The 13,816-nt window shown below is 50.1% G+C and overlaps 3 protein-coding genes across 3 annotated transcripts; all 3 read left to right on the plus strand.

The window, feature by feature from the left end:
* Window positions 1-576: 576 nt before the first annotated feature.
* On the plus strand, window positions 577-2,274 carry AA0111_g1 (hypothetical protein; the record flags this gene model as incomplete). Its single annotated transcript, XM_028643698.1, has 1 exon — window positions 577-2,274. One exon carries the CDS (start codon window positions 577-579, stop codon window positions 2,272-2,274), a length of 1,698 nt encoding a protein of 565 aa, XP_028511938.1.
* Window positions 2,275-2,889: 615 nt separating this feature from the next.
* AA0111_g2 (Vegetative incompatibility protein) lies at window positions 2,890-6,989 on the plus strand (the record flags this gene model as incomplete). The annotated part of the gene is made up of 2 exons (XM_028647721.1): window positions 2,890-5,148; window positions 5,205-6,989. 2 exons carry the CDS (start codon window positions 2,890-2,892, stop codon window positions 6,987-6,989), a joined length of 4,044 nt encoding a protein of 1,347 aa, XP_028511937.1.
* A 1,501-nt stretch (window positions 6,990-8,490) lies between these two features.
* AA0111_g3 (hypothetical protein) lies at window positions 8,491-8,838 on the plus strand (the record flags this gene model as incomplete). The annotated part of the gene is made up of 1 exon (XM_028648833.1): window positions 8,491-8,838. One exon carries the CDS (start codon window positions 8,491-8,493, stop codon window positions 8,836-8,838), a length of 348 nt encoding a protein of 115 aa, XP_028511936.1.
* Window positions 8,839-13,816: the final 4,978 nt, after the last annotated feature.

The following is a 13,816-nucleotide window of genomic DNA, read 5'->3' on the forward strand; positions in this document are numbered from 1 at the left end:
ACTATCGACCTGCAGTTAGTGTGTTAATCTTCTACAGCTCTTTTTCTTTATAGGCCTCAAATTCCGGTACAAATTTTCGCGATGTCGCCCTTACTGTCGATCGTTTCGTTAACGCTGTTAATCGACCTTTCGTTAATACCCCCCTGTCTTTTCACGACGTGGACGATCTCTGCAAAGCTCGGAGGGTCTATTGGAAAGCAGAGTTCTCGAAGAATGTATTCCTAAGATTGAATGGGTATTCTAATCTATAAATGTACAGTCCGGCAGTTTCGCCGGTGAAAACGATGATCGCCAAAAGCGTTCTAACGCGTTAGGGCTCGCTAGTGTCTCTTAGCATGCCAGGGGCCCGCAGAAGCGTGCTCAGATATCTGTGTACCGTATCGTAACAAATTCGACGCTATGCCTATAGCACTCAGATACTAAAAATGGCTGTGGCGCATGCCAGCGGCTTTCTAGAAGCTTCTGCGGCCGGATGCTCAGCCTCGCTGTTGCGGCGCGACCTCGACGCCGTTCACGCTGTCTGGAGATGCCTCAACGGGTTCACTGCTGGCTCTAGTCTTCCGCTCGGTGGTTCTCATGGACAAGGCTAGTCAAGTGTTGGCAAAGGGTCTTCCACCTACCGTGCCCACTTCTTATCGTGCTCTTGCAGACCATGGCGAGGTTCCTCGCTCTACCCTTCATGCCCGTGCCCAGGGCCGCCGCTCGATAGAAGAGAAGGCCCAGAGCCAACAGTATCTCAGCCCGTGGGAAGAGGACGCGCTTGTCAAGTTTCTCCTACAGATGTCTGATCTAGGGCAGCCCGTGCGGATCAAGTTCATACCCCTCCTCGCCTTCTGCGTTGCCCGCAAGCGATCCGAGCGAGCCCGACCACTGAAGCCACCGAACAAGAACTGGGCGCGCGCCTTCGAGAAACGCCATCCAGACACGCAAGCGCGAAGGGTCACAGCACTAGACTGGAACCGCCATGAGAAGAACACGTATTGGAAGATATCCCACTGGTTTGAGGTGATAGGAAGGCTGCTGCGAGATCCAGCTATCTTAGCAGAGAACGTGTACAACATGGATGAAACTGGCGTGATGTTGTCGATGCTCGGCTCGGCCAAAGTGCTGGTAGGTAAGAACGACATGCGAAGCTATAGAGGCGCACGTGTGAAGCGCAAGATGGTCACCGCGATCGAGTGCATCAGCGCCGACGGTAGGTATCTGAACCCTCTGATCATATGGCCTGCGACCACGCACCGAAGCAACTGGACTACTTTTCCCACCCCTGGATGGCAGTATGCGTGCACTGCTACCGGCTACACTGACTCTTATGTTAGCCTACAGTGGCTGAAGCGGATCTTTGGTCCTGAGACCAAGGAGCGAGCGAACAACAAGCCAAGAGTGCTCATTTGCGATGGCTTTGGTACGCATGAGACGCTAGAGATTCTCGAGTATTGCTTTGCAAACAACATTGTGCTATGTCGACTTCCATCTCACACTTCTCACAAGCTGCAGCCGTGCGATGTCGCTGTCTTTGCTCCGCTAAAAGCAGCCTATCGCGAACAGGTCGAACGACTTGAGCGGGGAGGTGTCAACACGATCGGCAAGGAGCATTTTACTTCTCTGTTCAGCCCTGCACGAGCGAAGGCCTTTACGGCTAAGAACATCAAGGCCGGCTTCGCGGCAAGTGGCTTGTTTCCGTTCAACCCAGACAGAGTGCTTGACTCTATGCCCAAGCCAGCCGTAGGCCACTTCACCGTATCGACAGCTGATAAAGTCATCGTTGAGACGAGTTCCCAAGAGCAAATCCCCCCAACGCCCGTGACACTAGTGTCAGCAGAAGGTCTGATGTCCCTGCAGAATCTGATCATCGAGCAGGATGCGCATGCTCTCGACGCAAAGAGCAAGCAAAGCCTGCAGCGACATCTCCGCAAGTTTTCGAAAGCGGCCCAACTATCCTTTGCCAAGGGGGCCCTTCAGCAGAACCACATCCGACTCCTGCTGAAGGTCAACGACGAAGCCAAGGTGCGACGATCAACGAAGTCGCTGGTGCTGGGAACGGCCAAGGTCATGGGCTACGAGGAGCTCCGAGATGCACGTGCGAAGCGTGCTGAAACGGAGGCTTCTGAGGCGACTAAAGCTAAGGGGAAACGGGGTCAAAAGCGAACGAAAGCATCGTCAGAGGCAGACGCAACACAGCCAAAGCGAAAAATAGCGCGAGCGAGAGAACGGCTGGCGCCACCGCAGGCCTCGGTACCGTCATCCAGTGTCCCTGTGGCGCGCATGTACTAGAGAACACACTCGGGCCTCGCGCTGAATCATTTGTATGCTGAACTGGGCATTGTGTGGATAGCATAGAATAAAAGGTTATAGTCATGACCGATGCAGCGCAGACGTTCATAAAGCGAGCTTGCGTCATTTAGTGATTAGTGCGATTACTTCGTCGCTAGAGCACTGGCAAGCTCGCACGTATAGCGCGCTTGGGTTCACCTTTTCCGTCCTGTATCAGTACAGGCCAGGCAACATCAACGCGCTTCGGGTCTTTGCTACCCTGCTAAGCTCGCAGCGCCAGAGACGCGTTCAACATGGCTGCAGCTGCTCCACAGCCTTGCGGCTGGCGTTCTGCATGCGCGCGCGAAGCCACAATCACCCCGCCTAAGGCCTTGTGCGATGTCGTCGCCAGACCAAGAAAACAACACAGCGCGCTCGACTCAGCTCGCGCATTTAGGAACGCTGTTCTATCATCAAGACCTCTAGAACCGCACGGCTAACCATTGCTCTCCTCTTACGCTGACCTCTACAGCGCACGGCACGGCCATCCCGCCCTCGTCCTGATTACTAGGCTGCCACATCGAACCTCTCGCGTCTCATTTCCACCGCGCGCCCACCACACACCTGCACGCGTCGATGCATCTCCTTAAGTACGACGAAGATGGCCGCCTTACGATCCCTAGCTTTGAAGATGGCGCGATACCGCCTTATGCAATACTATCACACACCTGGGGGGCAGATGCGGAGGAAGTCACTTTCGCGGACCTTGCAGAAGGCGGAGGCGGCAAGCACAAGCCTGGCTACAAGAAGATTCGCTTCTGCGGAGCGCAAGCACAGCAAGATGGACTGCAGTACTTCTGGGTCGACACATGCTGCATCGACAAGTCGGATCAGGCTGAGCTCTCTTTGTCGATCCGGTCCATGTTTCGCTGGTACCAAAACGCGACGAAGTGCTACGTATACCTATCAGACGTATCGGCAAAGAAGAGGAAACTCGACGATATGCTTACCCAGTCCACTTGGGAGCCAACCTTTAGGTCGAGTCGATGGTTCACGCGTGGCTGGACACTCCAAGAGCTTCTTGCCCCTAGCACAGTCGAGTTCTTCTCTCAAGAGTGGAAAAAGCTTGGTAATAAGATATCGCTAAAGTCAGTAATTAGAAAGATCACTGGTATCCCACACGAAGCGCTCGACGGAGCTCCTCTTTCCCATTTCAGCGTTGACGAGCGGCTGCGGTGGAAAGGTGACAGGAAGACGAAACGCGAAGAAGATGCATGGTACTCGTTAGCGGGCATTTTCGATGTCGAGATAGCGCCAGCTTACAGCGAAGGGGCGGCCAGCGCATTTAAACGTCTAAAGGACGAGATCGACAAGCTCGAAGTATGCATTCGAGACATACGTCACACAGATCCGCGTCACGACAAGAAGCGCATTGAAGATACAAAAGGAGGATTGCTAGCAGACTCCTACCGCTGGGTTCTTGACAACACTACCTTCCAGCAATGGCAACAGGACCCGAACAGCCGACTGCTATGGGTAAAAGGGGATCCCGGTAAAGGCAAGACGATGCTGCTCTGCGGCCTTATCGACAAGCTGCAAAGTCCAATGTCTCAAACTGAGCTTTTGTCGTACTTTTTCTGCCAAGCAACTGACTCGCGCATCAACAGCGCTACGGGCGTAGTACGAGGACTGTTGTATATGCTCGTGGATCAGCAACCATCACTTATGTCGCATATCCGTGGAAAGTACGATCATGCAGGTAAGGCCTTGTTCGAGGATGCGAATGCCTGGGTAGCGCTGTCAGATATCTTCACAAGCGTGACGCAGGACAAGGGGCTAAAGAGAACGTATCTTGTCGTTGATGCTCTCGACGAGTGCGTGGTGGACCTGCCTAAGCTTCTTGATCTTATCGTCCTTACTAGCACATTGTCTGCTCGTATAAAGTGGTTGGTGTCAAGTCGAAACGAAAATCACATCGAGGAGAAGCTCAAGTCAGTCGGTGATAAAGCCAAGCTAAGTCTAGAGCTTAAGCAGAACGCGGAACAGGTGGCTCGAGCTGTAGATGCATACATCGACCATAAGTTGTCTTGTCTTGAGTCACTCGGAGAAGAGGATCAGCGAAAGCAAGTGCGAGATGAGTTGCACCGGAAGGCGAACGGCACCTTTCTTTGGGTGGCTTTGGTGATGCAGGAGCTTGAGAAGCCCGAGAGCTGGGACCCACTAGCTGTAGTTGAGGAGGCACCAGCGGGCTTACATCAGCTGTACGATCGCATGATGCAGCAGATCCAGCGGCTGTCAGCAAGGAATGTGAAGATCTGCCAGTCTCTACTCTGTATCACGGCTGTCGTATACCGTCCGCTCTACCTTGCTGAGATGGGCAGCCTGTGCAGGTCGGCAGGTCGAGCTACAATGGCAGCGGAGACTGTAAGAAAGATTATAACCATGTGCGGATCGTTTCTTACCGTTCGCGACGAGCAAGTCTACCTTGTTCATCAGTCAGCCAAGGACTATCTGAGCGACAAGATGCAATCTGCAGCCCTTCCGTCCGAAAACGAGGTGCATTATACCCTGTTTGCCCAGTCACTCGAGCTGCTGTCTAGCAGATTGAAACGCGACATGTACGGTTTGGTGGAGCCAGGCTGCTCGATCGACGAGGTCAGAGTACCCGATTGTGATCTGCTAGCGACCGCGCGCTACTCGTGCGTCTATTGGGTTGATCATTTTTGCGAGTCGAAGCCTAAGTCTTCAGGGAGCAGTATTAGTAGCCCGCAAACCGCAGACGTTGTCGAAGAGTTTCTAAGGAAGAAGTATCTCTACTGGCTAGAGGGGCTTAGTCTGTGTCACAGCGTAGGGAGGGGCGTCGTCTCGATAGAAAAACTGTGGTCGCTGGTGCAGGTGTGTCGCACAAGATTTGCACGCCTTTAATTTGACCTTAATGCTGACGCTAGCAGGAGATGTGCGACCAAGACAGACTTGCTGAGCTTGTTCAAGACGCACGGCGGTTTATCATGTACCACAAAGGCGCAATCAAGAGCTACCCTCTTCAGACCTATGCATCCGCACTGCTGTTCAGCCCGACAGGTAGTCTTGTCAGACAGCTGTTCAAGCACGAAGAGCCAGAAGCAATCAGCATTAGGCCAACTTTAAGCGAGGAGTGGAGCGCGTGTCTCCAGACGCTTGAGGGCCATAGCAGTGAAGTCAGCTCGGTGGCCTTCTCGCACGACTCGACGCGGCTGGCGTCGGCGTCCCACGACAGCACCGTCAAGATGTGGGATGTGAGCACCGGCGCGTGTGTGCAGACGCTTGAGGGCCATAGCGGTGCTGTCAGCTTAGTGGCCTTCTCGCACGACTCGACGCGGCTGGCCTCAGCGTCCTGGGACAACACCGTCAAGATGTGGGATGTGAGCACCGGCGCGTGTGTGCAGACGCTTGAGGGCCATAGCGGTGCTGTCACCTCGGTGGCCTTCTCGCACGACTCGACGCGGCTGGCGTCGGCGTCCCACGACAGCACCGTCAAGATGTGGGATGCGAGCACCGGCGCGTGTCTGCACACGCTCGAGGGCCATGGCAGTACTGTTATGTCGGTGGCCTTCTCGCACGACTCGACGCGGCTGGCGTCGGCGTCCCACGACAGCACCGTCAAGATGTGGGATGCGAGCACCGGCGCGTGTCTGCACACGCTTGAGGGCCATAGCAGTGCTGTCACCTCGGTGGCCTTCTCGCACGACTCGACGCGGCTGGCGTCGGCGTCCCACAACAGGACCGTCAAGATGTGGGATGCGAGCACCGGCGCGTGTCTGCAGACACTCGAAGGCCATAGCGATTATGTCACCTCAGTGGCCTTCTCGCACGACTCGACGCGGCTGGCCTTAGCGTCTAGCGACAGGACCGTCAAGGTGTGGGATGCGAGCACCGGCGCGTGTGTGCAGACGCTTAAGGGCCATAGCAATGCTGTCACCTCGGTGGCCTTCTCGCACGACTCGACGCGGCTGGCCTCAGCGTCCTGGGACAACACCGTCAAGATGTGGGATGTGAGCACCGGCGCGTGTGTGCAGACGCTTGAGGGCCATAGCGGTGCTGTCAGCTTAGTGGCCTTCTCGCGTGACTCGACCCGGCTGGCCTCGGCGTCCTACGACAAGACCATCAAGGTCTGGGATGCGAGCACCGGCGCGTGTCTGCACACGCTCGAGGGCCATAGCCATTTTGTCAGCTCGGTGGCCTTCTCGCACGACTCGACCCGGCTGGCCTCAGCATCCTACGACAAGACCGTCAAGATATGGGATGCGAGCACCGGCGCGTGTCTGCAGACGCTCGAGGGCCATAGCCGTGAAGTCAGGTCAGTGGCCTTCTCACACGATTCAACCCGGCTGGCGTCGGCGTCCTACGACAGCACCGTCAAGATGTGGGATGCGAGCACCGGCGCGTGTCTGCAGACGCTCGAGGGCCATAGCAGTCTTGTCAGCTCGGTGGCCTTCTCGCACGACTCGACCCGGCTGGCCTCGGCGTCCTACGACAAGACCGTCAAGATGTGGGATGCGAGCACCAGCGCGTGTCTGCACACGCTCGACGTTGGCAAGGCTCTCTTCCATTTATCGTTCAATTGCAACAGTTCTCGCCTCCTTACTAGAATCAGGTCTATCGATACTCAGAGCTTAGATACATCTAGCATAACAGATCTCAAAGAACCTGCGCGTCCCTTGTACGTAGGCACTAGCGTTAGCTCAGACAGGATATAGATTCAGCATGCTGGTAATAACATGCTATAGGTGCCGTCAGAGTATCGACCATCGCACTCGTCTGTGAGTGGGACTATAGTTAGCGTAGGTGTCAGGTCTAGAAGAGTATAGATCTGTAGTATAGACCTTTAGGTCAGTTGTATGTGTTTGTCGCATACATGCAAAGACCTAGCCTTCTTTCCTTTATCTCTTTCTTCTTAGTCTACTCTATAACAGAGAGGGACAGGGATGCACATGAATAAATAGTCTTTGTATTAGCGCTAAGAAGCTTCTAGAGCTGCTACAGAGGGCAGCTGTTGTTACGTTACGTTACTTAATAAATCTAGGATAGTTCTTGCTGTTTCTTAGCTTCTTCTACTAGAGAGAAGTTACGACTAACTATAACTTAGATAGATAATAGGGCCTTACAGTAGAGCATGCTGACTTGCACGCTTCTAGAAGCTGCTAGCACGCGCTACAGCTATTTCTAGCAGCAAAGTGCTATAGGAATAGCGCCGAATTTGTTACGATAGCATACGGCGATATCTAAGCACGCTACTGCAAGCTACTGCATGCTAAGTGCCGCTAACAGCGCACGTCCTAAGGGTCGCGTTTTAACAATTCTGCTGTCTGCGCAGAGAAACTGCTAGGATGTGCCTATATTACCCTAAGTTAACCTTCTTAGACTGCAGTCTTAATCTTTGCTATCTTAGCTTCTTTTTAAGCCTACTAAGATCTTTGCAGATATATACTGTCGCGAACAAACAGGGGAGTGTTAGAGGAGAGTTAGGAACAACGTTAACAGAATTAGCGACAGTACAGTTCACTACGCGCTTTTCGGCGTTAGAGACTAATGTGTTAGGAGAACAAGAGCTGCAGAATAGATGCGTATAGCGCTTATCTATATACAAGTGCGCTACGAGCAACCCGAAGGCCCGGAAGTGAATGTGTCCTGTTACACCATGCGTCCCGGCACGCTTAGATTGACATTACGAAACTTGAACGCAGAGCGGCTCAACTAGAGGCGAATGCAGCTAACCTCAGCAACACTATCGATACCCTATTAGCTAATATTCAAGGCAAGGATAAGGCGATTACACAGCTTTCAGACACAGTAAGGAAGAAAGAAAAGATAATACATGCTATACAGTGTGCTTCTGCGCTTATTCAATTGTATAATAGCTAAACCAATCTAAACAAACCCTCATAAGAACCAAATACGTCTTTCTTAATAAACATGTGCTTTCTAGAACCCCACGCACACATGTAGATCTTAGCATTAGATAAGGCTAGTGATGTTTACGCCATATCCCCCATGTCCTGCGCTGTGCCGTCTTACAGTGCCTGCATGCCGCGTACCGAAACGCTAATCAGAGCTGCATTTCCTGCCGGCACTTTTACGGGCATAGCGCCCCGCTCGTCTAAAATCTACACAACACCGCAGGTTACCCGAAGCAGGATCGTGCATACGATCCCGTAAGGCATACTAATTCAAGGCGCTTATCCCTCTGCCCCGTAAGGTATGCTCGGTCTTGTTGTTGGTAGTCCTGAAGCAGGATTAGGCCCTGCGCACATACATCCCGTACGGCATACTGATTTCTCGCTTAAGGCGCTTGTCGGGTTCTTTATCCCGCAAGGTATGCTAGATCTTGTTGTTGGTAGTCCTGAAGCAGGATTAGGCCCTGCGCACATACATCCCGTACGGCATACTGATTTCTCGCTCAAGGCGCTTGTCGGGTTCTTTATCCCGCAAGGTATGCTAGATCTTGTTGTTGGTAGTCCTGAAGCAGGATTAGGCCCTGCGCACATACATCCCGTACGGCATACTGATTTCTCGCTCAAGGCGCTTGTCGGGTTCTTTACCCCGTAAGGTATGCTGAATTTGGTGCTGATTAGCCGCCCAGGCTGTTTGTCCCGGCTTGCTGGATCTGCCTTGCGCACATGTGTCCCGCACGGTTTGCACGCCCATAAGGTTTTCAATCCCGCAGGGGACGGTACAGAACAGTATTAGTCAACTGTGCCGCATTCTCACCACGCCCGGCTTTTTGTCCCGCAGGGGACGCCGCGTGTAGTCTGCAAACTTTGCGGGGTACTTGCTTACGCACCCATAAGGTTTTCAATCCCGCAGGGGATAGTGCGGAAACAGTATTAGTTAACTGTGCCGCAACACGCCCATCAGGCTTTCTGTCCCGTAAGGGACGTCGCATACAACCCGCTAGTTGTTAGCTAGCTATGCCGCTTCAGCAGGCTTTCTGTCAGGGGGAGCCGTTTGTAGTGTCACATATCAGCAACTTCAACACGCCTATCAGGCCTTCTGTCTCGCAGGGTATCCAGCATAGGGCGGAAGAGCTCGTCGTCTATAGGTCAACAGTGGAGGTAGGAAAATAGTGATAGTTTCCCATATTTCTTAATGCATAGGGTAGCGTAGGCTTAGAGTAATAGCACGGCATGCTAGGTGGCAGGCTTTAGAAGAGAATTAGATTTACACAGTAAAACATTCGCAAGCTCTTGAGCGCCCTTTAGGGGACGCTCGCATACTTAGGTATATTTGTACAATCTATCAGATCCGCTCTACATACTGTAAAATCTATAAGGAGAGTACTCTAAGCGGTAGGCATAGCTCATAGGCTATCTCTCTGTATAACATAACATATTAATAGTTTGCCTAAAAGAATAGCGTCCTTTTAATGTCCCTTAACGTGTACAGCTAATTGAGTTCAAGGCTATTATAATGCACCTCTTAATAGACTTTGCTCTAGTAGCTCCTACTCTTTAATCTGATAATTGTGAGCGTATGTCTTAGATCCTTCTCTTCGATCGTTAAGAGACTATAAAGGCCTGTCTTAACTTCTTCTAAGACAGTAGTGCGTAGCGTGATACTCTCTATAGTCTTTGCTAAAATAATGCTATCCTTTAAGACTTGCCTAAACAAAGCCTCTTAGCGTTTGCGGAGAAATCGACAATGCGGGGCGGGTAGTGGCGGACCTAATTGTAGCAGTTCGGACTGCATCGTAGCGACGCTAGCCGTCCTTCTAGTAGCGGTGGGCGTGGATACAAGAGAGCTTAGTGTCGTAGAGGAACTTGGCAGCAGTTTATTCAAAACATCACTAGTTGGCAAAGGGGCATATCTTACTTGTAACATAGAGGATGTCACAGCTAACTGTTCTTCTGTTGCTGTAGTTGCGACATAGAATAGAGAGTTTAGGGCTATGCTAGCCCTCAGCGTATCACTATTAGTTGATTCGTTATCTTCTACTAGGTCTACAACAATCGATGCCTTTATAGTTAGCTTAGATGCGCTGTGCGACATATTGCAAGTAAACAGTGCTGCTCGATCTGTTAGTGTATATCTTTTAGTCGTTAGTATTTGTACTATAGGAACGGGGTGTCTTGTGCCTAGAAGAACAGCGCCAGTTTATTATAACAAGGCGACAAAGTAGATAGATAACGCGTGAATAATAGTCTAAGCTAAGGAAGAGACATAACAAGAGCGATTATAGTTTTATTTTAGGATAGACATAACTAGGTCTTAATGCGCAATGTAGCTAGCAGTGCGAATTTAGTGCAGGTGGTTTGCAGGCGGTTTGCGCGATGCAGATCTGCGTTTAGCTAAGGTAGCGCGGTAATGTTAGGAAACAAGGGTACGTAGGTACCTATGACCACGCCTAACTAAGCGCCTACGTTGTACAAGATTAGCGCGGTGAGATTAGAAACAAGACCACATAATTTAAGCAACAATAGTCGAACACAAGCTAACGGGAGCAAAAGAAGTGATATTGCTTTCTATTATTTGCCAGAACACTAACAAGCAGGGATAACGGTTAGTGCTAAGGGCGATAAATTCGGCTGTCCACCTGCTCTAGAAGCGCCCTGACAGCCAGATACTGACCGGGGACCTCCACGCGAATAAGGCACCCATCTTCCCTCCACGTGCTGTAGACTCGTCCGTCCTCTCGTACCTTCAAGTCGCGGATAACAAGATCCTCTAGTAGACAGCCACGGCGGCAGTAGGGTGGCTTGCGATTGTATAGAAGTAGTTCGCATGTAGCGCATCGGTCGGCATGACTCTTAAGCAAGTTCATGCGGAGGAATTCGAGTCTTGTAGGCTTTCTCGATATAGATTTAACAACAGGCTCTGCCCAGCGAACATGCGGATAATAGTATGTCAGCATTGTTTGATCCTTGTGTATTCGATAATAGCTTTGCTAAACGTATATATATTCTTTATAGATTACTATAAAAGCTTGACTACGCCTAACAAGTTATATAAAGCAGAGATTAGCTTTTAGTACCTGGCTACTGCGTCTGGTTTTAGTCTGCCACCCCTATGTCGTCTCTAATTTTAGGTTTCGGTTCTCTAGAGCATGGCAGTTCTAAAGGATTATTACTAGCGTTAAGGAACGCGACTACTTGCTCCACCCAGCCTCTGATGGCGTCTACGTCCTTTCGTAGGCTTTCGGCTGCTTTAGAAGCCTGTGCCACCTTACTGCTCTACTGTTAGCTAGGCTTATGGTGCAGCGCTGAAAACTTACTTGTTAAGGTTCTGTATTCTTGTCTGGTAATTATTCTTGAGTTGCTAGACGGCTATAATGACTTTGTCAAGATCACCGCGAATCGCATTAAAGCTATAAACTATGTCTCCTACAGCATTACTGCTAGGTGTGTGCTCGTGAGGTTGCATTTGTGCGACTTGTACTCGAGATGTAGGTTGCTCTAGATAGTAAATCGGCTGTGGGAGATAGACTTTAGGGAGAAACAGAGGTTGAGCAGCAAAGATGTCTAGGTTCGTGCTAAGAGCCGTAGGATCGTGTCCGGCGTTTGGCTGCAGAAAGAAAGGACTAGTAGTTAGGTTAAAACTAAACAGACTGTCCTAATCCTCGCTTTAAGAAGTTGTCTAGGGAGATTTTAACAATAACATTATAAGGTTTAGATGTGCAACTTAGGAATAGGCTTAGTAGATTTATTTGAATTTAGACTACTCTGCTACCTGCGTTACTTTGTCCTACATATAGACCTTAGACTAAAGGCTTAGCAGTGTCGTTTAGCGCTTACATTTTCTAACAGTAACAAGCGATAACAATCTATGATTACACGCGGCCTTGAAACATACTAATCTAGCTCTACGCCACTCTTCTACTTAGCCGCTGCTGCACGCCACAGGGCGAAGCACTCAAGCGGCACCAACTCTAGAAACGGAATTAGGATACTATAACCTAGTTCGCGCTCGACATACTAATGCTGCTATAGTCAGCGTTGTGCAAATGCGTAGCGCTTAATACTTACGGGATTCTAGAGCTTAGCAATAGCTAGAACATAGAAATTAAACAAGTTGTCAAGAAAGTCTACTAATAACTTACAGCCACTCCACTGTTCTCCGTTGTTAAGCCTAAAGGTCTTGTTAGATCCTCGTAAACGTCGTACCTCTTCTAGATCTCGCAGCTTCTTCTTTAGTGCCCTATTCATACATTCGAGCACTACTAGGCCAAGGCACTCGAGATCATAGTTCGCGGTATGCTCAGTCGTAGCGAATAAAAAATTGTCAAAATCGGCTAATACAGGCTTTCCGCTGCTACAGAATCGTATAGTACTAATGGAGATAGCGTTGTGTATCATTCCAATTTTTGCTATGTGCTGTATTGCGTAGAAGATCTAGACCATTAGCTACCTAGACACATACATTATCACAGTGCTAACTTACTGCACTTGCTATCACTCAGATGTGTAGATCTTCAAGGCATGTGTAAACATTAAGAACCTCTTCGAGGGTATATCTAGAGTACTCTAGTTAGAAAAATATTGCGTTCTTAGTTTCGAAGGATTGCTCAATAGTAGAGATGTGTGGGTGATCAGATAATTTCTTCAGCACCTCAAGCTGTCGACGACCGGTGTCTTTAGCTATTTCTCTTACCATCACCAGCTGTCGTTAATAGACGCATATCGACCGCACGTGCTTCCCCTGCACTAAGTCGCCCTGTCAGATCAAGGTTTCCTAAGGATTCTCAGGTAGTTCTCAATAGGTCAGAGAGCGCTGCCTGTCGTCCTCTATTGCTCGTTGTAGCAGTGCTACTTTCGTTAGTACTGTAAGTCGTTGCGATAGTCCTAGTTTTATAGGCACCTAGGGTCTTAAGTAGCGTTTAAACGCTTCTTCAACAGCCTTTAATACTATGTCGCATCGTTCAACTCACTAGAATTAGAACATCAGTTTTATTGTATAGTTTTGTCAGAACAAGTAACAGACTATTGTCGATACCAGAAGCTGTGTAAGGGCTCAAAGAAAACGTTACCGAATACAGGCGACAGAACCAGGGGTCAGGTGGCAGCATTCACCCAAGCGCAGATGCTGGGCACTAATAACTACCTTCCTACCTAGATACGTATGTCCATAAAAGGGTCAGATAAAGACTGTGTTCACACTATCTTCCATCATTCTCACTGTTTCACTTGCTCCTCAATCCATCAAATTAGTGATCATAGACGAAGTCAAAGCTACGTAGCCCACTTTACATCTATTGCGTTATTAACATCATAATGCAACCAATCGGCTTGCAGAACACTATCGTATGCTAACTTAGCCATTACTACTGCAAACACTAGAAAATCACGCCTCTCCTTAACTTCAACCAGACCTCTATCTGCAGCTATCGCAAATCCTAGAATAGGAGATCTAGAATTATAATCAAACACGTGGTGGGCTGTGTTTAGAGCTAGCTCGTCGCACAGAACTCAAAGCCCAGGTATGCAGGCTCAATCAGGAGCTCGCGCAATGGCAAGAGAGCAATCGCATAGCGTACGGCGCACTCGATGAACACAGGGCCGAGAATTCAAATCTCAAACTTGATGTCGAAGCT

Source organism: Alternaria arborescens (genome assembly GCF_004154835.1).
Source record: "Alternaria arborescens strain FERA 675 chromosome Unknown contig_1, whole genome shotgun sequence".
Taxonomy (NCBI): Eukaryota; Fungi; Ascomycota; class Dothideomycetes; order Pleosporales; family Pleosporaceae; genus Alternaria; species Alternaria arborescens.